This window comes from Meriones unguiculatus, chromosome 8 (assembly GCF_030254825.1).
Source record: "Meriones unguiculatus strain TT.TT164.6M chromosome 8, Bangor_MerUng_6.1, whole genome shotgun sequence".
Classification (NCBI taxonomy): Eukaryota; Metazoa; Chordata; class Mammalia; order Rodentia; family Muridae; genus Meriones; species Meriones unguiculatus.
In genome coordinates, this window is record NC_083356.1 from 72850433 (window position 1) to 72877227 (window position 26795).

The window sequence follows — 26795 nt, forward strand, 5'->3', positions numbered from 1 at the left end:
CATTTAACTCCAGCACCCCAGAGGCTGAAGGATGATCCCACATTTAGACCAGCTTAACTACATAGTGAGATTGTCTGAAAAACAAAACAAAACAAAAACCAAGTAATTAGGACTGCATAGATGTTTGTTTGTTATTTTACGTATGCGAGTATTTGCTTGCATATGTATATACACCATATGCATGTCTGATGTCCAAGGAGGCCAGAAGAGGACTGCAGTCACAAGCAATTGTTGGCTGCCATGTGGGTGTTAGGAAATGAACTTGGTCTTCTGCAAGAGCAGTCAGTGCTTTTAGCTGTCTCTCTTGTGCCTTGAGTGGCTGCCTTAATCTACGTATGTGGTATTTTTATTTGTAAGTTCATTACAATAAAGTAATTGTATTTTTTATGTAATGATTTACTTGTTTTCATGTACATTGTTGTTTTGCCTTCACGTGTATCTATATGAGGGTGTTAGATTCCCTGGAACTAGAGTTAAAGACAGTTGTGAGCTGCCAATGTGGGTACTGGGAATTGAACCTGAGTCCTCTAGGTTGGCTATTTGGTAAAATATTTAATCATCAGAAAGTCTCCTTATAAATATTTTTATAAATGATACTACATTATTAATAAAAGAAAACATTACAGAATTCTGAGTTCAGAGTGCTTTAAACCAATGGTTTTCACTCTTCCTAATGCTTCAATCCTTTAATACAGTTTATGTTGTGGTGACCCCAACTATAAAATTATTTTTGTTGCTACTTTATAACTCTAATTTTGCTATTGTTATGAATCATAATGCAAATGTGTATGTTTTCTGATGGTCTTAGGAGAGCCTGTGAAAGGATTGTTTGACCCCCAAAGAGGTGGTGACTTACAGGTTGAAAAATACTGCTTTAAACTCTAGGGAAAACATTTGAAAAAGACGAAGGAATATTCAGTGTGTAGTGTAACCCTGAAGTGTGATTTCAGTTATAGTTGTATAATTGCCTTGTTCTTTTGCAGAATCAGATTGAGGCAGAACTGAATAAATATTGGCAGCGGTTGTTAGAAGGGCTTTCTTACTACAAACCTCCCAGGTATGGCTGTTCTCTGTGTCTAGTAATGCCAGTTTCCCCAAGGACTCCAGCATAGATGAAACTGTCCTGTATGCTTTTAAAATTGCTGTGCTAGTAAATGAGCAAGAATGCAGTTTGGATGTCTGTTGAAAGAAAGGGTATTTTCCTCCATAGTAATCCAGTTGTCTGTCATCCACCTCAGACAGGGTTTCTCTTTAGTCCTGGCTGCCCTGGAACTCACTCTGGAGACCAGGCTGGTGTGGGGTTTATTGAATATTCAACCAACCTACTTACCTTCCTTCCTTCCTTCCCTCCCTCCCTCCCTCCCTCCCTATCTTTCTGTTTTTTAAGGTTTCTGTCTTTTTGTTTTTTAAGGTTTCTCTGTGTAGCGTTGGCTCTCCTGGACTCAATTTGTAGATGTCCTGCCTCTGCCTCCCTGAGTGCTGGGATTAAAGGCCTGTACCACACCCAGCTTTTTAAATTTTTATTTTATTTTATGTTTTTGTTGTAAGAGTGTCAGATCCTCACAATTGTGGGCTGCCATGTGGGTACTGGGAATTCCAGAGGATCCTTTGGAAGAGTGCTCTTAACTACTGAGTCATCTTTCTAGCTCCTGACAATTCTTTTTCCAAGCATTTATCAGTGCAGTAAAAAAGTCAGCAGGGTCTGCAGATACTGCTCAGTGGTAAAATGCTGTTGTGCCTAAGGTTCTCATTAAAACTCCAGCACAACAGAAACAGGGACCTGTATATTCATCATGCATTTTTAAAATAAATTTTAAAAACTTATTCTTCTCTCATATAGTAAGTACATCTGACTACAGTTTCCCCTCCCTCTTCTCCCAGTCCTTTCCCCCTCTTTTTCTTCCTCCCTTATCTTGTTTGAGACAGGCTTTTTTTGTGTAGTCCTGGCTGTCCTATAACTAACTCACTCTGTAGACTAGGCTGACCTCAAATTCAGAGATTTGCCCACCTTAGCCTCCTGAGTGCTGGGAGCAGTGGTGTGTACCACCACCTCCCAGCTATTTAATCTTCAAAGTGACCCTTTTGCTGCTTGTATTCTCCACTGTCTACTGGGAAAAACGATACAAGGATCAGAAAGTTCCTGGTTCCAGGGGATCTGATGCCCCCTTCTGGTCTCTGGTGGCAACAGACACTGCAGGCAAAACACCCGTATACATAAAGTAAAAATAAAGGGAAAAAGTTAAAAAGAGGGAGAGAGAGAAAAGACAATATGATAACATGGGATTTGAAGTGTAGTAAAATTTTTTTGACTAGACTGTCCTGTAACTCATTATGTAGATTAGCTAGTGTTGTTGTAAATAAAACAGAGTACTGGACTATACTGTTTATTATTATTAGCCCTATAATTATTGTGGTGGTATTATTTGACCCGCTGTCACAAATAAGACATGGACACCTGTTAGATAATTGCCTTTTTACCTTGGGCTGGGCAGATAGTTCACCTGTACTGTCTCAGTAACCTCACCATTCATCTCCCAGTCCCCATCCAAAAGCATCCACTTTAATCACCCTCATCTGGTCTACCTTCCATACATAATTCCAGTATACTTGCTTATATTACTCATCTTGCTGTTTTCTCCATTCATGCCATTCTTGAAGTTCTTCCTCCCAGCCCATGTGGTTCCTTTTCCACGATAACCCTTCCTCCTCTCTTCCTGTTTGTCTTTCCTGTGATTCTCCTGTCCTCAAAAGCCTGGAAACCTTAGCCATGACTACCCCATTCTTCCCTGCCCATAGGCCGTTTAGTCAGCCAATCAGGTATGTCTGAGGCAGGTTTATACAAGGATAAGTATGTCTGGGGAGTATAAGAACTCTCGAGGGCCAGCATAAGAACAACCCCCAAAAGGCTAGCCTGGAACTTAAAGATCCTGCCTACCTCTGCCGCTCATGTGCTGGGATTAAAGGTGTGTGCCACCACACCCAGCTAATCTTTTTTTTTTTTTTTTATCTCTTTGCTTTTTTAAGAGAGGGTTTCTCTGTGTAGCTTTGTATACCAGGTTGGCCTCATACTCACCGTGAGCCACCTGCCTGCCTCTTTCTGCCTGAGTGCTGGGATTAACGGTGTGCCTGGCTTTTTTTTTTTTTTTTTTTTTTTTAAGAACTAAAATTAAACTCTAGACTTTGCTGTCAAGTAACCGCTTTTGTTTGTCTTTTTGAGTTCTGGGATTGAAAAGAAGAGCCTTTCACATGTGTTCTGCCATTCCTGAATGTCCTGTTCTTGTGCTACAATCCAGTCCAGAGCAACTTGTCGCATTTAGTTGTCATGTCTCCTTGTCTGGGTTCAGCTGTTCTTGCATCTCAGTTTTTCCTTCATTTCGTGACTGAGCAGTTTTGAGAAGACTGGCAGGTTATTTACACAGTGTCCTCCACTTGGACTTGTCTAAGGTTTTTCTCATCTTGAAGTATGGGCTTTTAAGAGGTGAAATGCCATTCTTACTACATCATTTCAGAGTGTAGGTGCTAAACCCATAGAACAAGTGGTGATGTTACCTTTGGCCACTGACTGAGAAATTCAAGGTGAAGGACCTCCGGCTTCCACATACACTGCCTACAACATGTTTGTAAAAATTAATGTAGCTTAATAAATCTTACAGATAACATTATTGTAACTAGTTTATAATGGCCATACATGATTTTGTTACATAGGCATAGCTAGTTCTTGTTATAAAGTCTGTAGACATGAATGTGTGTGCATTTTACAGACACTAAAGGAAAAAGCCCAGTACTAGAGTATCATTGAGTGTTTTTATTTTATACCCTCGGAGGTCCTTGTGAATGAGGAAATAACTGACTGTTTTTCTTGTAGTCAGAGTTCAGCTGAAAGAGTGAAAGCTAATAAAGATGTAGCATCACCGCTGAAGGAGCTGGGCTTACGAATCAGCAAATTCTTGGTAAGTAAAAGTTAGCACAGGGTCAGTGTATGCTGCTTGTGGGTGCCTCTGGCTTCATTGTTAATGATGTTAATAAAAGTTTAAGCTTCAGTGGCCATTACTCACTTAAGGCTTCTGTGCTTCAGGGTCTTGATGAAGAGCAGAGTGTGCAGTTACTGCAGTGTTACCTTCAGGAGGATTACAGGGGTACTCGGGACTCACTGAAGGTTTGTGGCCCGCTCCCATCTGCCTTTCTTTTTTTCTTGTAGAGTTTGGGCACTTGCCCTTTACAAAAGAGATTAGAAATATCCAGGTGTTAGGCAAGACTTTTGTCTGTCTGTCCGTCTGTTCGTCTATCTATCTATCTATCTATCTATCTGATTTTTTTTGAGACAGGGTTTCTCTGTGTAGCTCTTGCTGTCCTGAAACTCACTCTGTAGACCAGGCTGGCTTCATACTCAGAGATCTGCCTGTCTCTGTCCCCTGAGTGCTGGGACTAAAGATGTGCACCACTACTGCCCTGCTGGGCAGTACTTTAATTCCTGGGCAGAGATCCCAATGTATGTTTAAGAAGACACCTGTCTTCATTCTTGCAGGGGTTGAAATGTCAAAGAATTACATATAAATGAGAGATCTGAGAGAGAATCCAGGCCGCCCAACTTTATTGTTTTGTATAAAGAGACAGAGCAGAGGACAGCGCAAGGAGTTGAATATTAGTTTGGTTAGATGTGGCTTAAACATAAGTTAGAGATGTTTACAGAAACAAAATAGAAGAACAGTCACAGAGGGTGTGGTGCATCTTTTTCTTTGCCAGTTGAATTCTGCCTGTAAGACAGCTTCTTGACTACTCTGTTTTCCTTCAGACAGTCCTGCAAGATGAGAGGCAGAGCCAGGCCTTAACCCTGAAGGTAAGAAGTCATTGCTTTTGGATTCTTTGGTGGACAATTGTGTGACAGCTCCTTGACCCTGTTTTTCTGAGCATTCCTGCCTTCTCCCTTCCTTCCTCTCTCCAGTTTTTAGGTCTTAGCTGAGGCTTCTGAATTCCAGACCCAGTTGAGGAGTTTTTCCCTTCTGCTGCTGGTGCTGAGAACTCACTTATGGATGAATATTCTCTGAGGCTCAGTTAACCTGAGATTTTGGGGGTTGGGGGGGCGTGCTGGTGATTAACTCAGGGCCCCAGGGATGCTAGGCAAGCATTCCACCACTGAGTCCCACTTTAGACTTTTTCGGTTAAATTCGCCAGGATTAGTTTGTATTCCCAACCTCCTTGCCTGTTCTGCAGCCTTCTCACTTCAGGTGTGTTCCCTAGATTTGACTTCTGGATAGTTTCCTGTTGATTCCATTGTTTGCTTGTGTTTACAGCATGTAGCCCTGGTAATTGTACATTTGTTTCATGTATTTGACGTGCCAGTTTGTAACTTCCCTATTATTGGGACCCTTTAAAAATTCCTACTAGAAATTGTTTTGGAAATTTGTTTAAATTATTAATAATTCCTTTTATCTTCCTTGGGTTATGACTTTTTGTGGAAGAGTCTTGCTTAATTCAATGTGTTTGCGTTGCTGATATTCATCAGCTTTTTCTGTTTATGTTTAAAAATGTGTTTTAGGGCATGGAGGTGGCTCAGTGATTAAGAGTACTTGTTGCTCTTCCAGAGGTCTATGTTGGGTTCCTAGCACCCATGGTAGCTCACAAATGCCTGTAACTCCAGCTCCAGGGCATTGCTTCCTTCTTCTGTCCTAATAGGCACCTACATACATAACACATTTACATACATGCACACAAAAATAAAATGAGATGAATTTTTAAATACCCATTTATTGTATATACCTTCATAGCAAGCATGTGGCTGTCAAGGAACAACTTGTGGGAGTGGGTTCTCTTTTACCCTATAGGTCCTGGACTATGAACTCAGGTTGCCAGGTTTGTTGATCAGTACCCGCTGACCCATCTTTCCTGCCTTCTGTTCACATTTTTGAAGCATCTGATTATCAGCAGTTGTGAAGTTGAGTTTTTTTGCAAGAGTGAGTAACTGATATTGAAATTTTTGTGGGGTTTTCCTCCTAGATTGCAGATTATTATTATGAAGAAAGAACCTGCATTCTTCGTTGTGTCTTACATCTTCTGACATATTTCCAAGATGAACGACATCCCTACAGGGTAAGCCTGCTTCGTTTTCTTTGTTCTCTTTACCTCATGCCTTCAAATTTTCATAATTTCATATCCTTCCTAGTCACTTGAATGTTTACTTTTTGATACACACAAGTTACTATGTTCTGGTTTTTAAGGCTGAATATGCAGATTGTGTTGACAAACTGGAGAAGGAGCTAGTTTTAAAATACAGACAGCAATTTGAGGAGCTGTACAGAATGGAAGCACCGACCTGGGAGACACATGGCAACCTAATGGTATGTAGTGCTTGCGCTCATCTCTAGCTCAGCGTGCCTTGTACAGGGAGCCCTAGCGGAGCTACATCACTGAGCACATATGTGGGCCTTTTAGACAAGAGGCAGAACGAAACACTGATTAATAGTCCTTAACTCTGAACCTCTTTCTTTTCCTTTTCTTTCCTCATGTGTGTTAAGATTATAGTGTTAAAACCTCTTTTGGAGCCATTGACCAATCTCCATCAACAGCAAATGCAGCAAGCAGTCTCCTTTAACCTGCTACATTGAAACTTTTCTCTTCCAAACTGCCACACCTTCCATCTCTGGTCTCTCCAAACTGCCACACCTTCTGTTTCTGGGCTCTCATATTTATATCCCGAAGAGTCCTAGACCATGCCCCTCTCTCTGCTGTAGAGGCAGGCAGTTACCAGATAGCAAACATACCACCCCTTGCAGGAGGCAGTAGTCAGCTTTGAAAAAACTAAATCCTAAACTAAAATCCCACTCTTGGGATTGAAACAAAACATACTTATATAACATAATTGAGTTTTTATAGAAACCAAAACTTCTGTTATAAGATACTGAGTTTAAGGCCAACTTGAATAACTTTGCTTTTGGTTTGTGGAGACAGCGTTTCTCTGTAGCTCTGGCTGTCCTGGACTTGTTTTGTAGACCAGGATGGCCTCAAACTCACAGAGGTCCCCCTGCCTCTGCCTGCTGGGACTAAAGATGTGCGTTACTGCCCCCACCAAATCCTGTTTCTGTGGTAAAGCACTTGACTAGTACATTCATGAGGACTTGATTTCTTTCCCAACGTTCCCCCACTCCAAGAAAATGATTAAAAACAGGTCCATTACAGAAGAAATGGCTCTGCAGTCAGGGTATTTGTTGCTGTTCCAGAGGACCTGAGTTCTATTCCCAGCACCATGTTGGGTGGCTCAATAGCACCTGTAAGTACAGGTACAGGGAATCCAACATCCTATTCTGTCCTCCAAGGGCACTTACACATATGTGGACTACACACAGATACATATACATAAATAAATTTCAAAATAGACCCATTTACAGCATAATATATAGAATTTTTCTGTCTCCTTAGGAAACTTAGAATAAAGAGCATAAAATAGTCATGAAACCAGAAAATAATGAAAAAGGTTAAACACAGAGTCTAAATGCATGGAACTTGCAGGTACTTCTGGGAGTCATAACTGAGTTGGAAGACACACCACCATATTCTTTTCTTTTTTTGACATAGGTTCTCTGTATAGTCCTGGAACTTGCTCTATACACCAGAGTGGCCTCAAATGTACAGAGATCCTGCCTCTGCCTCCTGAGTCCTAGGATTAATGGTGTGTACCACCATGCCTGGCTCCGTATCACATTCTTTTTGTTTGTTTGTTTTTGTTTTTATTTTTCGAGACGGGTGCTCTGCGCTGCCCTGCCTGTCCTGAAACTACCTATGTAATCCAAATACAGACTGGCCTCAAACTTTACAGAGATCCGTCTGCCTCTTCTTGAGTGCTGATATTAAATGCCACCACTGCCTGGCTCCATTTCACATTCTTGAGTGTAGAGATTCAGCACCATTAAGGGGGGTGATTTGGTTTGCCTGCCATTAACTCAGAAATCTCATATAGTCCCTGGAAAAAGTACTTCTGTGTTTGTTTTAATCTATTGTTTTGAAATGAATGATTCTAAACACCATATAAAAGGGAGCAAGGAATTATCCTTACCAGATAATACAACTATAATTTGTGTGTGTGTGTGTGCCACTGGAGAATTGAAATAGGGTAGGTAATGTCCTTTATTGCTCTGTGCTTAAGCTCCCTAACAGTGTAATGATTTAACTGCGGGGGAGGGGGGAGAAAAATAAAACAAAACAAAAAAACAGAAAAAAAATAGTAATATAAAGCTATAAGTTGGCATTTACATAGACAGAAAAACTGATGGGAAATTAGTGTGTGCAATAGTTGACCTCTGAGGGCTGGAGAGTTGATGGCTTGGTGGCTGTTTTTCTTTGTTTGTTTGTTTCTTGAGACAGGGTTTCTCTCTGTAGCCCTGGCTGTCCTGGACTCCCTTTGTAGACCAGGCTGGCCTTGAACTCACAGAGCTCTGAGTGCCTCTGCCTTCCAAGTGTTGGGATTACAGGCATGCACCACTATGCCAGCAGTGGCTAGTTTTTCAGAGGACCGTGAGTTCTGTTCTCAGCACCCACATGGTGGCTCACAGTCATCTGTAACTTTAGTTCCTGGTAATTGAATGCCACCTTCCTGGCCTCTGCAGATACTGCACAAATGTGGCACACAGACACATAAAATAATAAATACATTTAAAAAACTGGGTGGCACATGCTTTTAATCCCAGCACTTGGAAGGCAGAGGCAGATAGATCACTGTGATTTCAAGGCCAGACTGGTCTATAGAGAGAGTTCTAGGACAGCCAAGGGCTATACAAAAAAAAAAAAAACCAAAAAACCTTTCTTGAAAAACCCCAAAACAAAAACAAAAACAAAACAAAACATTTAAGAAAAAGAAAGTGGCATTTGACTAGTAGGAACTAAGATCATGCAGTTAAATTGTACCAAAGCTAGTAGATAGCCATCTGGAGAGCCAAAGTCTAAATCTACTGAAGACTTTTTCCTAAAATCTAAGTTAAAAAACAAAACAAAACAACAACAACAAAAAAACAATCAGTAACTATAGTATTTAAAAGAGACATCTAGCTGTGGTTTTAGCTCAGTGGTAGAGTGCTTGCCTTGAATACATGAGGTCCTAGGTTCAATGCCCTTTCTCCTACCACCACCCCTTCAAAATTTTAAAAACTGAGAGCTAGTATTTAATTCTCAGACATTAGATATTTTTCTTAAAATTAAAAAGAAATGTGTCTGTGTGTGTATGCGCTTGCATATATAGGTTAGGAAATGTTGGAGGTGTTGCTTCTCACTTGTCCATTCTTGAGTTCTGGGGATTGAATTCAGGTCATAAAAGTTGGCAACAAGTACCTTAACCGCTGAGTATCCTGTCAGTTTTTGATATAGAGTCTCATTCTGTAGTTTGGGCTGGCCTGAAACTCATAGTTATATTCTGCCCAGGCTCCTGAGTGCCAGGATTATAAAGATACGCCTTTTATGCTTGGTTGATTCTGTTATGATTAGTATCTTTTATTTCACTCATTTTTAAACTGTTTTATTTGTGGTGTTTAAGTCTCTACCTCCCTTCCACCCACCTTTTAACCCTAGGTAAGAGAGAGAAGGTTAGTGGGAAGAGGGGGTGCAGACCCCTTTAGTTCTACTGGCTGTTTAAGGTCAATGGGTTCTTTTAGGGCTATATCAATCTCCATCAACAGCAAATGCAGCCAGCAGTCTCCTCCCTATATCTCCTCCAAGCCTCTGTGCCATGAAGCATCTCTCCCATGTCTCTCCAAACTGCCGCACCTTCTCTTTCTGGGCTCTCGTATTTATGTCCCTCAGATTTTTAGACCACCCCCCACAGGAGGCAAGTATCAGCTATGGACAAACTAATGCCCAAACTAAAATCCCACATTTGGGATTAAAACAAAAATATATTTATGTAACATAACTGAGTTTTTAAAAACAATATATTTATTTATGTATGTATGTATGTATGTATGTATGTATATGAGAGCTTTATCTGCATGTACACATGCATGGCAGTACAGAGCATCAAATCCCATTATAGTCACTATGTGGTTGCTGGGAATTGAACTCAGAACCTCTGGAAGAGCCGCCAGTGCTCTTAACTTCTGAGCCACCTCTCCAGGCCCCACAAAACTGAGTTTTTAAAGAAACCAAAACTTTGATTACAGTCTTTGTGCTTATTTATTATCCGAGAATCCAAGATGGTTTCCTGTAACACTAGTTGACCTTGAGCTGGATTGTACCTGAGGATAACCTTGAACTCTTGGTCCTCCTGCCTCTTGAGTTTTGATGCCTGATTGTTTTTTAAGTGGATCTCTCCGTAATCTAGGCCAGTCAGAACTCAGTCAGTAGCCCAGATTGTCCTTTAGCTCAGATTATTCCTACTGTCTTAGTTTCTGAATAGTCCTGGGATTATAGGCATGAGCCACACCCAGCAGTTCCTTGTAGTGTTTTAAAGTCCCTCCAGCTCTTATGGCATGTTTCAGTCACATAGCATGGGTAGCTAAGTTAAAATTCTACCTCTAATTATTGCCCATGGTTTATTGCCCACCATAGGATCTTTCTTGGTGAATATACTATGCTCATATGTACTTGAAGAGAGTGTGCTGGTCTATAAGTATCAGCCTCTTCAGGTTGTTTAGGTCTCCTGTCTGCTGGTTGTTTAGGGTTCATAGCATGATTATGTTAGCAAAGATTGGTAATAAGCTTGATGTTGGGCATACTTGTAATTTCAGCACTTGGGAGGCAGACTAAAATGATTCAGGGCTCAGAATCAGCCTCACCTATGTAGTAAGGTCAAAGGGTAACCTGGACAACATTGAGACTGTCTCAAAACACATGCATGCACACATACAAAGTACTCTTCCATTAAGACTCTGACATTATGACATTTACATGCGGGATAATTCTGTGTATCATTAAAAAGAGCTGACTAGCTAAATACTAGCATATCTGCTTAATGCATCTATGAAAAGGAGTGGAAAACACTCTGTCAAAGGATGTCATCCCTGAGACAGTGTTAAATGAATAGATAAATTGCCAAGTAATTTGTGCAATGTTACTTAGTTTAGAGAAAGAATTTGGGCTGAATAAATTATTATATTTGGCACATTGCTGAAAGGAGGCCAGAAGTGAAGACTGGTTGCTTTGTACAGAAATGTAGATGAATTGGCCATGGAAATTGTAGAGACATAATTTTTATACTTTATTCTTGTATTTAAAAAACGTTTATTGTGCATATATTATCTAATAAAAATAACATTTCTGGGAATGGATGTGGTGGTACACTCCTTTAATCCCAGCACTTTTAAGATGGCAAATTAAGATATCCCTAAATTCAAGGTCAGCCTTGTCTACATAGCCAGTTCTAGGATAGCCATGACTACTTAGTGAGACCCAATCTATTCTTTAAAAAAAAATTTTTTTAAACTTGTTTTCTAGTCTAACTGTATTTCTTGTTTTCTTTATATTGGTGCAGACTGAACGCCAGGTGTCTAGATGGTTTCTCCAGTGCCTCCGGGAACAGTCCATGCTGCTAGAAATTATTTTCCTCTATTATGCATACTTCGAGATGGCACCTAGTGACCTGCTGGTACTAACCAAGATGTTCAAGGAACAAGGGTTTGGTAGTAGACAGACCAATAGACACCTGGTAGATGAAACCATGGACCCTTTTGTAGATCGAATTGGGTAAGTTTGAGTGAGTTGCGGTTTATGAAGTGTGTACAGTGTTTAGACAATTGGTGGATCTGTTGACATGTCCCTGTTCACACAGGAAATATAGCCTGGAGTTAAGGGGACTTGTTCTCTCAAAGTTGTCCTTTATTTATTTTACTTTTGTATGAGTGCTTGCTTTTATGTATGTATGTGTACTGTTTGCTTGCCTGGTCCCTTCAGAGGCCAGAAGAAGGCATTGAATCCATTGAAGTTGGAGTTACAAATGGTCGTGAGCCACCATGTGGGTGCTGGGAACTGACCTGGATCATCTGCAAGAGCAGCAAGTGCTCTTAGCTGCTGAGCCATCTTGTTAGCCATTCAGTCTTTGTTTGGTTTTTGAGACAGGGTTTCTCTGTGTAGCCCTGGCTGTCCTGGAATTCACTCTGTACACCCTGCTGGCTTCAAACTCAGGGATCTACTTGTTTCTGCCTCCCCTGTGCGTAGATTAAAGAAAAGTGCCACCACTGTCTGGCAAAGACATTCTTAATGTAAGAAGAATGTCATTCACCCATTCAACAAGAGTACTTGCTAGGTTACAAGTACCATGATGATGCGATGGGCAAGATGCTCATTTTCTGCTTCCTTTGAGGTCATTGTCTGTAGTCTTTGAATGTATTTTCTGTACTGATGGCCATGGATGCATCCACACGGTGAGACATACTCTCCAGTGAACAAAGAAATACATTTGAGGAGTGACAGCTGGGTCAGGTGAGGTTATAGCTATGGAAAACTTCAGTGTTAGTTTTGAGCTGCCCTGAATGATAGGCACAGTGTCAAGTCCTCGAAACTGAAATGTGCTGGAAACAGGAGCATAAAGTACAGTCGAAGGATCTGAGATACAGCCTCTGTGGTGGAGTGCATGCTTGGCTCACAGGTCCTCGGTTTGTCCTCACCCCGCAAAACCGAACGTCTGTATTCAAAAGCACAGGGAAACAAAGAATGTGAAAATACTCATTAATAGCTATTATTAGCAGGTGCCTTCTATCTTCCGTTAGTTTCAAAACAACTCAGAACAACATGAATAAAACTGTGGCATGGGTCTCCTCTCCAGGTACTTCAGTGCCCTCGTCCTGGTGGAAGGCATGGATATTGAGTCCTTGCACAAGTGTGCCCTGGATGACAGGAGAGAGCTGCACCAGTTTGCTCAAGATGGGCTTATTTGTCAGGTGACCTTGGAAGAGCCTTTTCCTTTGCTCAGGTGGTTTAAAGTTAGTTTTTAAGCACTGACCACCCTGATGCACAGAATTGTCAGTTCTGTGTTTTTAATTAGGTCTGGGAGAAGTCTTTTTGCGGGGAGATGGTAATAGAATCTGCAATAGGGACGAGAGTCACTAACAGAGGTGGTCCAAGGACAAAACCCTTGAGGTTATGGGCATTTGTGGATTTTGTGGAAAAAAGAAAAAGGGATAAACACTGAGTGAGAAAGACAAAAAATGAGAGTTTATGAACTGTTTAAGAAGAATCAGGCCAATAACATCTCTAAAGTCTCTAATTGAACGTGTATTTCATAGTTTTAAACTAAGATTATGTAAAATCAGTAGAAATTGTGGGTGACAGTAAGAATAGGGTGGTTGGAGTGAAGGGTTGTGCAGTGCTGGTGTGGGGGACAGAGGGTCTCTAGTTGAGAGGCTTGCTGCATGATGACCTGCCTGGCTGAAGCTGGACCTTTCCTTACATAGGATATGGACCGTGTGATGTTGACCTTGGGTGACATTCCACATCATGCCCCTGTGCTTTTGGCCTGGGCTCTCCTCCGTCATACACTGAACCCAGAAGAGACTAGCAGTGTGGTCCGGAAGATAGGCGGCACAGCCATCCAGCTGAACGTGTTTCAGTACTTGACTCGACTGCTTCGGTCTCTTGCTAGTGGGGGAAATGATGTAAGTCTTTAAGTTGGTAGTTGAGCATGAGGAGGGCAGGCCTGTAGAACAAGGAGAAGGGTGGTAGTGACATGGTCATTGTGATTTTTATTCTCTATTGAGGTAGGATCTCAGTAAGTAGCCCTGGCTTGCCTTGAAGTCTTGGTCCTCCTGCCCTAGCCTCTCAAGGGCTGAACTCACAGGCATGTGCCAGTGTGCCAGCTTTGTGATAATGTTTTCGCTGGCTTTGGTAAGGTGGTCAGACAGCTTTCTTAGCACTCCCTGGTGGTATCATACTCAGTCTTGATAAGACAGCTCTGTGTTGGAGTACCACCTGACTTTCACATTAGAAAACTGAGACTCAGGAAGATGTAATTTGACCCAAGCAATAATAACAAGTAAGTGGTAAACAGAAGTTAAACCGGTAAGTCTGACTCTTGCTCTAGAGCATGGTTCTCAACCTGTGGGTCTTGACTCCTTTAGGGATCTAACAACCCTTTCACAGAGTCACTTAAGACCATCTGAAAACAGATATTTGCAGTATCATTCATAACAGTAGCAAAATTACAGTTATGAAGGAGTAATGAAAATTTTATGGTTGGGGAGTCACCACAACGTGAGGAACTGCATTAAAGGGTCGAAGCATTAGGAAGGTTAAGAACACGGCTTTAGAGGACGACTAGGGAACATCTGATTGGGAACTTGCTCAGTAGTAACAATGAGTGAGAAACTCTTCTGAGTCTTAATTAAGGCTCAAGTGGAGTTCACTTGGTTTATTTATTCAGCTCACTTATGTGCTAAAGTGGAATGTCAGGAGCTGGCTGGTCAGCTGTCTACCTCACATATGTGGGGCCTTGGAATTAATCCAGAAGAAAAGAAAACAGACTTGTTGGTTGTAATCATTGGGTTTTACCCTACCGAGTAGAAGAATCCTTTTGGGTTGGTTTCAGGTCTTGAAGAGAGGGTTGTATTTTTCAGACTTAGTCATTTACTGCTTTGTCATTCCAGTGTACCACGAGCACCGCCTGCATGTGTGTCTATGGCCTCCTCTCCTTTGCTCTGACCTCACTGGAGCTACACACACTGGGCAATCAGCAGGTCAGTACATGGCTTTCCTTAGACTGTCTGACTGCCTCCCATTTATACTCCAGTCACTTCACAGCACCCTCAGGTTTGTTCCTTGCTGTTTGTTTATTGATGTTTTTTTTTTTTTTCTTTTTTCAAGACAGGGTTTCTCTGTGTAGCCCTGGCTGTACTAGAACTTGCTCTGTGACCAGGCTGGCCCCTGGTCTATTCAAGACATCCATCTGCCTCTGCCTCCCCAACGCTAGGAGTAAAGGTGTGCCACCTTTAATCAAGCCACCTGGCTTGTTTTCATTTATTATCATATTAATGAGATGTAAATTGTAACAAACCCAGAAAGCAATAAAAAGGATATAGTCCTGTCACACAGGATGGGATTATATCATGATACACACATGCGCATGTGCACACACAGGCATACACACACACACACACACACACACACACACAAAATATTCCATTGGCAGTTGGATGTGTCCTTCCCATTTCATACATAGATACATATATACTCTCATTCTAATGTAATTCAGTATTGAAATCATGGTATATATGATGATGTGTAAAAGTACGGGCTTTCTATGCCCACCCTTGCTCTGAATAATGACATAGAGACCTTTTAACTTATTAAAAGCTTATGGCACATAGCTGGACAGATACTCAACTATTCTAACCCAACAATACTGCCTAGGCCCACTTCCTAGCCATGTAGCCCCATTACCTGCCATCTTAGTCTAGCTCTGGTACTTCCTTCTTCATCCGTATCCTCATAGTGACTCATGGCCTCTACTTGGAACATCCCCTTCTCCCCCTTCTCTCTCTGTGTCTGTCTCTCTCTCTCTCTCTCTCTCTCTCTCTCTCTCTCTCTGGGCCCACAAGTCCAGCCTTTTCTTCTTCTGCCCAGCTATTGGCTGTTCAACTCTATATTTAACCAATTAGAAGGTGTTGGAGAATAGAAATCAGCATTTGAATACACAGTGCACAAAACATCCTCCAGTAATTATGTTTTGGTATCCATCACTAATTAAGTGCAGGAACTACAAAGAGTCCTGAAATCTACTGATGCCCACTTCTCATGTATTAATGTCAGTGTTCATATGAAACTTGTACATGTTGTTCTGTATACTTAAATCATCTCTGGGTTACTGATAATACCTAGTATGCAAATAATAGTTATGCTGTCATATTCAGGGAATAATGATAGAGAAAAAAATGCATAATTTTTTGTCCTGTCTTATTTTGTATTTTGAGATATAGTCTCATTTTATAGTCAGGTGGGCCTGGGCCTAGGTAGCCCAGACTGGTCTCAACCTGCCATGTGTTGCAGACACTTTTCTCAAATGGTTTTGGTTTGAGGTTGGCTGAGTCTTTGGATGTGCGGCCTGACAATTTGAGACCCACTGACAGGCAAGCTGCATGCTGCCTGCTTGTGTATGTATTTTGCTGTTTTGTTGTTTTGTTTTGAAACAGGGTCTCACTGTATAGCCTTGGCTGATCTGGAACTTGGTTTGTTGAGCAGTCTGGCTTTGAACTCTGCCTCCTGAGTGTTGGGATTAGGTGTCTACCACCTAACCTAGTCACTGTGTTGCATGAGCTGGACGTGAGCTCCAGGGTTCAAGGGATCCAGAGAGCAGTACTGAGTACTAACAATATAGGTGTGCACACTGTGTCTGGCTTTATCCCTACTTTTAAATTTTTTATTTTTTATAAATTTTATTATATGTAGATATATGGTGTATGTATTCATGCATGCACATTATGCACATGAGCAATTGCTTGAGTGTGGGCTGCAGCTTTTCAGAGTCAGCCTTGCTTCCACCGTTACATGGATTCTATTGTTCATAACCTGTTGTCAGGCTTTCAGAGTAGTGTTTTCCTTAATGAGTTCCATCTATGACTGGCTCCTTAAGCTTTTTTGTTTTGTTTTGTTTTGGTTTTTCAAAACAGGGTTTTCTATGTAGACATGGCTGTCCTGGAACTCACTCTGTAGACCAAGCTGGCCTCCAGCTCAGATTCACCTGCCTCTGCCTCCTGAGTGCTGGGACTAAAGGCGTGTGCCACCACTGCCTGGCTTCATAGTTAATTATTAATATTTTATAAATTGATGAAGATGAGATTGGTGTCAATTAAAAGTGGTAAAGTTCTTGTAACCTCAGCTTTTATCTTACACTTTAAGATTGATCAGGAAGACCTGGCACATGGATAGAAAGAAAATGTTCAGCTAGTCGTCGTGTCTGTGGGTTTATCTACCTGAGCCCTAGTTCTGAAATAATGACTCTTTAATATTTATGAATAAATGCCCAAGCCATAAGGTTTGGCTCATTCCCAACTCATAACTTATTTTACCCCTTTATTCTATTCTTTATGTGCCACATGGCTGGTTACCTCTCCTCAGTTTCATGTCTGTCTTCCTCAGTGTAAGGGGTGAATCTCCCACCTCTGACACTATCTCAGGGTTCCTGTCTTTCTCCCAGAACTGCCCCTCCTATTTCCTGCCTCAGTTAATAGGCCACCAGCTTTAATTGTCAGGTGATGCTTCCATACAGTACACAAGAGGTGTTCTCTACAAGTCATGGTGGTGCACACCTTTGATGCTACAACAGGAGACAGAGGCAGGAGGGTCTGTATGAGTTTAAGGCCAGCTCGGTTTATATAGTGAGTTCCAGGACAACCAGGGCTACATAGTGAGACCCTGCTTGTGTGGGAGGGTGCGGGGGGAGAGAAGAGCTGGGTATTGGGCCGCATGACTTTAATCCCAGCACTTAAGAGGCAGACACAGGCTGATCTCTGTGAGTTTGAGGCCAGCAGGGCCTACAGAGTGAGCTCCCAGACAGCCATGCCTGCACAGAGAAAACCTGTTTTGAAGACAAAAGAAGGAAGGAAGGAAAGAAGCAAGGAAGGAAGGAAGGAAGGAAGGAAGGAAGGAAGGAAGGAAGGAAGGAAGGAAGGAAGGAAGGAAGGAAGAAAATATTCTAGGGCTAGAAATGTGGCTCAGCAGTCAAAAGCATTTGCTGTTCTTACAAAGGACCTGAGTTTGGTTTCTAGCACCCACATGGTAGCTCACAACTGCCTGTACCTTTATTTCCATGGGATCTGATGCCCTCTTTTGCCCTCCGTGGACTCCTATGCACTTATGATTCATATTCTCTCACTCTCTCTCACTCTCCATCCATCCATCCATCCATCCATCCATCCATCTATCTATCTATCTATCTATCATCTCTGTCTCTCTCTCTCTGTGTATTTCTTATGTATTCTATAAGCAATTGATAGATGCCAAGTGTGCCTAGCTGTGAACTATTTACTGAGGACACAATAAATTAAATTTTGTTCTACCTAAGAGCTTGAGCCACATAAGCATAACAACAGTATCATTTTCTTTTTGAGACAGGGTGTGCCGAAACACAGTATTACCAGCTTTTATTTTTTAGTTCCATTCTACAAATAATGCATTTACACATCAAGATGTTGAATTTGATAGGCCAGCATTGTGTTATACGTCTTTAATCTTAGCACCCGGAAAGTAGAGGCAGGCAGATCTCTGTGAATTTTAGGCCAGCCTGGTTTACATAGTGTGTTGCAGGCCAACCAGGACTATACAGAGAAAAAGAAAAGGAAGGTGAATTTGTGTGTAGATAAGATGTGCATGCCTCATCCTCTCAAGTCGTGCTAGGACCACAGCCTTGCAGCATTGTGCCGTAACTGAAAAGCAGAGTTCTTGACATGCTGTGCAACATGTTTGTTGGTATCATGGTAATATGACACAGTAGGTAAACTAGTCCATGCATGGAAGACAAACCATTTCCTTCTCTTCACAGGATGTAATTGACACAGCATGTGAAGTCCTGGCAGACCCTTCTCTTCCAGAGCTGTTCTGGGGGACAGTAAGTATGTTGGAGGGGCTCATGCTATGACATTGTCTAGAGCAGTGGTTCTTCGTGCAGTGGGCCTTTCATACAGTTCCTCATGTTGTGGTGACCCCATAAAAATTACTTTGTTGCTACTTCATAACTGTAATTTTCCTGTTGTTATAAATCATAATATAAATAGCCATGTTTTGGGTGTCTTAGGAGACTCCTGTGAAAGGGTCCTTTGAGACTGAAAATTGCTTGCTCTAGAGCAAAGAAAATGATCAAACATTTGTGAGAGGTTTTAGGATTAGCATTTAGAGTTCGCGGTCCAGCTGGTCAGTCTCTTTTCCTTTGTATCCCAGCTGGACTGAAAGCTTACATAGCTTTTCCCTCCTTCCGGAGATGCTACAGACTTCTGCGGAGGCCCACAGACTCCTGTGAGAAGCTGTCACAAGCTGTTTTAGATTGGGATCTGTTGCTTGTATGCTGGCTAAGCATTGGCCTGATTTGGAGTATTTCTCAGTTTAATAGAAGCATAATGGAAGGAATTATGTTGTCTGCCTGTAGAAAGGGTGACCAGGAGGACACTGGATAGACAGGCATTCTCTTTTCATGAATACTTTTATATCTTTTTTCAATGAAATATGAACATCTTAAATTATTAACAAAGTGTTATTTGTGCCTATGAAAAGGAAAGGATATTTCTAGGTTTTATTTTGCCAGGCAGTAGTGATACACACCTATAATTCCAGCACTTGGGTGGCCAGGCTGGTTTACAGAGTGAGTTCCAGGACAGCCAGGGCTATATGGAAAAACCCTGTCTCAAAAAACCAGAAACAGAAAAGAAAAAATTATCTTTATTTGTATTTTATATGTATGGATGTTATGTCTGTGCACCATATGCATGTAGTGCCCTTAGAGGACGGGAGAGGATGTTGGACACTGAGATGGGAGTTACAGCCAGCTGGGAGCTGCCATACAGAAGCTGGGTCCTCTGGTAGAGCAATCAGTTTTCCTTCCTCCCTTCCTTCCTTCCTTCCTTCCTTCTTCCTTCCTCCCTTCCTCCCTCCCTCCCTCCCTCCCTCCCTCCCTCCCTCCCTCCCTTCCTTCCTTCCTTCCTTCCTTCCTTCCTTCCTTCCTTCCCTTCTTTTCTTCTTTCTTCCCTCCCTCCTTCCCTTCCTTTCCTTTCTTTCTTTCCTTTTCTTTATGGGGGAGACAGGATTTCTCTGTGTAATAGCCCTGGCTATCCTGAACTCACTTTGTCTGGGGTACCAGTTGTACCCCAGACTGGTGTTGAACTCCATGCCTCCAAGTGCTGGGTTTAAAAAAAGTGCACCACCACAGCCGGCTGCGGCTGCGGCAATCAGTTTTCTTAATTGCCGAGTCATCTCTGCAGCTTTTCTAGATTTTCTTAGCTTTGCTAAGTACTTATGAAGACAGATGACTTCTTTTCCACCTTAGGAACCAACTTCTGGTCTTGGGATCATTCTGGACAGTGTGTGTGGGATGTTTCCTCATCTCCTTTCTCCACTTTTGCAATTGCTCCGAGCCCTTGTGTCAGGGAAGTCCACTGCCAAAAAGGTGAGTGATCTGGTTAGATTTCTAAAGGGAAGTGGGAGGAGGCTCGCTGAGGTTTCACTGGCACTCCTGTGTGCACTCTACATTGGAGGTCCACTGCCAGGACAAGAAGTTGTCTGTAATCAAATGAAAGATGCTCTTGACTGGTGTCACTTCAGATCTGTTTCTGGACATAAGAATCCTTTTGCTAAGTGCTATGAGAGGAAGTGTAAAGTTGCCTGATACCTGCTTAGGAGAGAACAGTGGATTCAAGGAATGAATGGTATTGGTGAAGATGTGCCTTTCCAATGTCTGCAAGGCCATGGATTTGATTGAAGAGGGTGGTAGGTGAGAAAGGAGAGGCGAGCAGAGAGAGCCAACTACATGTATTTGGAGTAAGGGGTCTGGAAGAAGTTTAGCAGACCAGCATGTGCAGTCTGACTTAAAGAGTGAGCATGGGACCCTTTGTGTGTCCCATTTGTGAACGTGTAACTGTCTTTCTTCTGGGTGTTGGCAGGTGTATAGTTTCCTGGATAAAATGTCATTTTACAATGAACTTCATAAGCACAAGCCTCATGATGTGCTCTCTCATGAAGATGGAACTCTTTGGCGAAGACAAACCCCCAAACTCCTTTACCCTCTAGGTAAGCAGAGATGCTCTGCAGTATCCCTTTTTAAAGGAATCTAGTTAGACCTAATATTGGCTGATCCTGTTCTCACTGCTTGTGGATTCATTGAAAAAGAGCATCAGCTTGTAGTGCTGAGCATCACATCTGGGCCCTGGTATGCTGTAGACAAGTGCTCCACGATTCAATAGTGCTTCCTCCTGCTTGCTTTCTCTTCCCTTCTTCTGTATTTATTTATTCATTCATCTATTTATTTATCTATTTATTTATTTATTTTTGTTGTTGTTATTGTTTGTTTTGAGAGCATCTTTTTTGTTACTAGCCCAGGCTGACCTGGAATACATGATTTTCCTACCCCATCTTCTAGGTGCTAGGATTATGATCATGTATACCATATTCTGTCCGTCTGTCTGTGTCTCTCTCTGTTTTTTTTTTTTTTTGGGGGGGGGGAGGAAGGTTTTAAGACAAAGTTTCTCTGTGTGACAGCTCTGGTTGTCCTGGAACTCACTCTGTAGACCAGGCTGGCCTTGAACTTATCTCTCTTCTTTAACTAATGTGTATGTATCACTGGACTCTCTTACTGTGTTTATTATTGTTTTGCTGTAACAAGGTAAGGAGGTCTGTCCATCATGATCATTGAAGTATTTGTATATGTCCTTTTGCTTATTTTCCTCTACTCTCACTCATATTTGACATTTCTTTGTGTAAGGAATGTTTAGAGTTCATTGGGGACTTTTGTTTTATTAATTGTCCTAGCAGTTTTTGTTGTGATAAACAAAAAGTAACTTGGAGACAAAAGGACTTATTTCATCTTACAATTCCATGCCATAGTTCATCATCAAAGGAAGTCAGGGCAGGAGCTGAGGCAGAGGCCATGGAGGAACTGTGCTTACTGGTTTGCTCCTCATGGCTTGCTCAGGCTGCTTATACTGTTCAGGGCTTTCAGGGCCATCTCCCAGGGCTAACATCACCCACAGTGGGCTGGGTCCTTCCACAGCAATTATTAGTCAAGAAAATGCCCTACAGACTTACCTACAGGTCAGTCTGGTGATATATTTTCCCAATTGAGATTCTTTCTTCCCAGCTAACTCTAGCTTGTACCAAGTTGACAAGACAGTAGCTAGCTAACCTAACAGTCTTTATAAAGCAAGATACAAATGTGAGTAGTCAGAAAGAACTTTCCGTTAATCCAGGGTCCTGACGTCTGGATATGTCCCAAAAACCCTGATGAGGGGTCCCAGAAAGAGGACATGGGAGCAGTTCATAATTCTGCAATCCCAGGTGTGTGTGTGTGTGTGTGTGTGTGTGTGTGTGTGTGTGTGTGTGTTTGTATACATTTTCCAGGATTATTCTGCAGGGACAGCTACAGCAGTTGCTGAAATAGTGTTATGTCTTGTCCTGTATTGGGGCACACCCTTCATCCATAGGAATTATACATAGTCTCCCTGCCTTTTACCAACCCAGTGAGCATCCCACCTCCTTCTCTTGGCATCCAGCAAGTAGCTAGGGCAAAAACAGCTTGTATAGCAATGTGCAAGGCTAGAACTTGGAAAAACTCAAACGTTATTTTGGCAGTTTAGTTCTTGGTTTTAGACTATTCCATAGAGGTTAGTCAAAATGGTGGTCTTTAGGTATTACCTTAAAATATTTAAAGATAAGGCTGGGAGTGGTGGCACGTGCCTTTAATCCCAGTACTCAGAAGCCAGAGGCAGGCAGATCTCTGAATTCAAGGTCAGCCTGCTCTTACAGAGGGAGTTCCAGGACAGCCAGGACTTTTACACAGTGAAACCCTGTCTCAAAAAAGAAAGCAAAACAAACAAACAAAAAATTAAAGCTCATGTGCTCTATAAACCTATCTGGCACTAGAGAGATGACTTGTTGACTAGACAGGTATGCTGCTTTTCCAGAGGATAGCTACACCTCACAGTACAATGCAGACAGGATGATAAACCAGCCTCTGTATGGCTTGTCTTGGTTATATGTCCTCTGCTACGATCATCTACAAGAACCAGCAGCTCTCAGGCTCACCTATGGTTCTGCAGCAGTGTTTTGCCATTACAAGTAATACTGCATTGGATATATGGACTCTTCGGGACTAGTGTTTCATTTTCAGTAAACACAATTCTCAGCGCGAGATGGTTAAGTAAAAATAAAAGGTTTGGAATGTATGCTTGAGAGATAAATGAACATGTGCTGTTTGCGTAAAGTGGGATATTATTTCATGTGAAAAGAGAAAATTTTGTCCTAGAGGACGCCTCATCAGTAGCACATGTACTAGCATGTAGTCTGATGTTGACTACAACATGTGTAAACCCTGAAGGAGCTTCTTAAGAGAAATAAGCCAGTTACAATAGCACAAACTTATTTGTGCATGTAATTTTGAAGCTAGGTCTTATTTTATAGCCGAAACTAGTTTTCACCGTGAGGAAGCTACCTGCTTCAGCCTCCTAAATGAGTAAGGGGACTAAAGGGTGCCTTATTACATCCATGTTGTAGTAAATTAAAAATAAAATGGGTGTTGGGCTATGTAATGTTTATTATTAGCCCTATGATTATCTAACCTGCTGTCACACGTAGTAAGCCACAGACACCTGTTAGATTTTATACTTGCCTTGTTTACCTTGGGCCAGGCAGGTATTCCTACCAACACTGTCTAAATCACCTCACCATCCATCTCCCAGCCCCATCCAGTGCCGTCCACCTCAATCCTCCTCAACCTTTCTCCCTTTCAGCCATAATCCCACGGTACTTGCTTATATTCTTCACCTGGGCTCTTTTCATGCCATATTGGAGTTTTCCTCCTAGGCCATGTGGTTTGTTTTTTGTTTTTTTTTTTTCCTCCTGGTTAACCCATAGTGGCATCCTCCTTCTTCTCGTCTTCATCCTCTGTCTGTCCTATGATTCTTGTGATTCTTCTGTCCTCAAAAGCCTGGAAAACTAGCCATGTGTACCCCATTCTTCCCTGCCCAAATATAGGCTGTCTAATGAACCAATCAGGTAATGTTTTAGGCAGGTTTACACAAACAAGAATAGGTGTATACAGGGGGCAGTAATCCTGTCTTGAGTGCCAGTAATTAGCATTAGACCAACCTCCAGCACATCTAGTTTTGTGTTATTCTTCTGTTTTGAGGTACTTCAGAGGAGCCAAATTCCAAGACAGAAAATACAGTTGTGATTGTTAGGAACTGAGAGCTAGAAAGAACAGGGAATTGCTGTGAGTGAGAGCAAAGGTAATAGCCATAACACAGTATGAGTGTACTTATTGCTGCTGTGGTGGGCATTTCTTAATAAGACGAGAAATTGGATGTTAGATGCATTTTACCACAGTTTAAAAAAATTTAAAGCCAAGCTTGGTGGAGCACAATTGTAGACCCAGTTACTTGAAAGATTTGAGACTGTGAGTTCAGTACCAGCCCAAGCAGAACTCTGAGATCTTGTATCTGCCCTATACCCCACAAAGTTATTATTTAGTGAGTATCTAAGCTTACAGGTGGGTGCCAACACTCCTGCCTTTACTCTTCTTTAATGTACAAGTTGTAGGGGTGCTGTCTACTGAGTATGTGTTGTGTCTCCTAGAAGAATCTCCTCTCACATTTGTACTAGGATCACAGCAATTTCTCTTCCATAGGGGGTCAGACCAACCTTCGAATTCCTCAGGGCACTGTGGGCCAAGTCATGCTGGATGATAGGGCTTATCTTGTACGCTGGGAGTACTCCTACAGCAGCTGGACTCTCTTCACCTGTGAGATTGAAATGCTACTTCACGTTGTCTCCACAGCAGGTAAGGTTTGCTCTTAGAGAACAAGTGATGGGAAGAGTGGGTGTGCTTGCACGATTTGAAGGATAAACCAAACTTCAAGGTAAATTTAAAGCTCTCCAGCTTGGGGTCTTCGGGATCTTCTTTGTCTGGGTCTTACAGAGAACTCAGTGATCTTTTTATAGAAGGGTATGCTGAGAATTTATAGGCCAACTTTCCCCACAGATGTCATCCAGCATTGCCAGCGGGTCAAACCCATCATTGATTTGGTACACAAGGTCATTAGCACAGACTTGTCCATAGCAGATTGTCTGTTGCCTATCACATCCCGCATCTACATGCTTCTGCAACGGTGAGTCCCTGTGGTTGGTAGAGCTTGCAGCAGTGATTCTGTTGCTTCCCAGGAACCTGGCCCTGGGATCTGTGAGAGGCCTTTAGAATAGTTTCTCAGCTGAGGGCTTTCTTGTTTTTTGAGAGGAGTGTGGCGAGAACTGGAAACTACTTGTTATTATTTCACTGGATGCAGTGCTTTGTTCTCTAACCAGGTTGACAACAGTCATCTCTCCTCCTGTAAATGTCATTGCTTCTTGTGTCAATTGCTTAACTGTCTTGGCTGCTCGGAATCCAGCAAAGGTGAGATGCCAAGTCTTTATAGCAGCTAAGGAGTATTATATTTGGCATATGTATCTGGAGGGATGGACACCTAATTTCTTTTTCCTTTACAGGTCTGGACTGATCTTCGTCACACAGGTTTTTTGCCATTTGTGGCCCACCCTGTCTCCAACATGACTCAGATGATTAGGTGAGCCAGGTCCTGGGTAGGGAGACCTTACTCCAACTACAAATCATTCCTGGTCAGGTCTAGCCTGGCTTTATTCATTTTAAAGAAGCTTCTGTCTTCATGGACTTGAGGGTGAGTGAGGATGAGGTAAACAAGATGGGACACAGAACTGCTTTTCTCAAGGCACATAGGTGATTCACAGTGTTTTGGTTTGGTTTGGTTTGGTTTGGTTTGGTTTTGGAGATAAGGCTGGCTTCACTATATAGTCCTGGAACTTGCTATTTAGATCAGGCTGGTCTTGATGGAATTCACAGAGATCCACCTGCTTCTGCCTTTTGAGTGCTGGATGGTTTCACAACTTTGAGAGATAAAATGGAACTTTTCTCATCCAGCTGTAACTACATTAGCTATGTGGGCATTTACTTTCCAGCTGAGAGAATCCAGGGGTGTTTGGATCCAGAGACTTGGTGTCCTATTCTCAAGCACACTCAGTGTGCTTTCCTCCAGTCTGAGGGTATGTGAGCTAGGCCAGTTACTGAAGCACAAGCTTCATCTTACTACCTGAGCATGCTCACCTTGCTCTCTGATGGCCATTTCCCTAATGGCTCATTTGATTCTTCACTCTAAACCTCTTGGAATTGTACATCAATAAAGCATAATCTTTAACTTTTCCCTGGGTATAAAATTCCCTGGCCTACAATTGATTATTTCCCTTTGAAGAGCTTTTGTGTTTCATGCTGGCGCCATCTAGACAGTAACAAAAATGCTGTATAATCAGTTTCTTCAAACGTTGAACATTGTTCATCCTTTTTTCCCTCTGCTTCTGTCCCCAGTGCGGAGGGAATGAATGCTGGAGGGTATGGCAGCCTTCTGATGAATAGTGAGCAGCCCCAGGGCGAGTATGGGGTCACAGTTGCCTTTCTGCGCTTGGTCACTACTCTTGTCAAGGTACCATCTGAGCAGATAATTCTGGAATAGCTCCTCTGTTCCGTGCTATTGTAGTCATCCTATCTGTATGCAGGACAGCTGTTCTGTGGTTATGGAACATCAGCTTCTGTGTGTTGAGAGTTGTGCCATTGTGTTCCTGGGGGCTTGCTTGATTGTGTGAGTTTTTCTTAGTAATCAGAAGGCTTGTAGTGAAAATTGAGAACTGTGTGGCTCCTGCAGTTCATGTTAAGCTATTTTGACTGTCGTCCACATGCCCTTGATATCTTTTCCTAGTGTGTGACTGTTTGTACCCGCCACAGGTCTATTTTCAAAGTCTAGTATTTACCACAAAAGAGGTGCTTTGGTACTTCTTAATCCATTTTCTGATTTCTTTCTTATGCAGATTGTGACCGTAAGCTGATAATGGATCAGGGCTCTGAAAAACTAGTGTGTAGTTAAGAACAAGAATTTTAGAATTGGGTAGAAGTAGGGTGGCACTTGAAGCTCATTACTTCTTGAATTTCTGTGACCCTAGGCAGTTGAGAATTTCTGAGCACATATGTGGAATTAGGACAGTGCTCACAAATGGGAAATATTCAGCAGCTTGCTGTCCTAAGACTGTAACCCTGGCTTCTCAAGAGCCCAGCACAGAACCAACAAGTTCAAGGT

The 26795-nt window shown here is 42.1% G+C and overlaps 1 protein-coding gene across 4 annotated transcripts in view; it reads left to right on the forward strand.

Annotated features, from left to right (window-relative positions):
• Nup188 (nucleoporin 188) overlaps window positions 1–26795 on the forward strand; it is a 55321-nt gene that overhangs the window by 9103 nt on the left and 19423 nt on the right. For all 4 annotated transcript variants that reach the window (XM_060389862.1, XM_060389864.1, XM_060389863.1 and 1 more), the window contains exons 3-20: window positions 984–1057; window positions 3866–3950; window positions 4076–4156; window positions 4793–4837; window positions 5995–6087; window positions 6216–6335; window positions 11450–11661; window positions 12740–12854; window positions 13368–13568; window positions 14556–14645; window positions 18446–18511; window positions 19940–20059; window positions 20553–20679; window positions 24290–24442; window positions 24644–24770; window positions 24964–25051; window positions 25144–25220; window positions 26033–26147. In XM_060389862.1, the coding sequence (XP_060245845.1) occupies window positions 984–1057; window positions 3866–3950; window positions 4076–4156; window positions 4793–4837; window positions 5995–6087; window positions 6216–6335; window positions 11450–11661; window positions 12740–12854; window positions 13368–13568; window positions 14556–14645; window positions 18446–18511; window positions 19940–20059; window positions 20553–20679; window positions 24290–24442; window positions 24644–24770; window positions 24964–25051; window positions 25144–25220; window positions 26033–26147 (1989 nt within the window). The remainder of the gene's footprint in view (window positions 1–983; window positions 1058–3865; window positions 3951–4075; window positions 4157–4792; window positions 4838–5994; window positions 6088–6215; window positions 6336–11449; window positions 11662–12739; window positions 12855–13367; window positions 13569–14555; window positions 14646–18445; window positions 18512–19939; window positions 20060–20552; window positions 20680–24289; window positions 24443–24643; window positions 24771–24963; window positions 25052–25143; window positions 25221–26032; window positions 26148–26795) is intronic.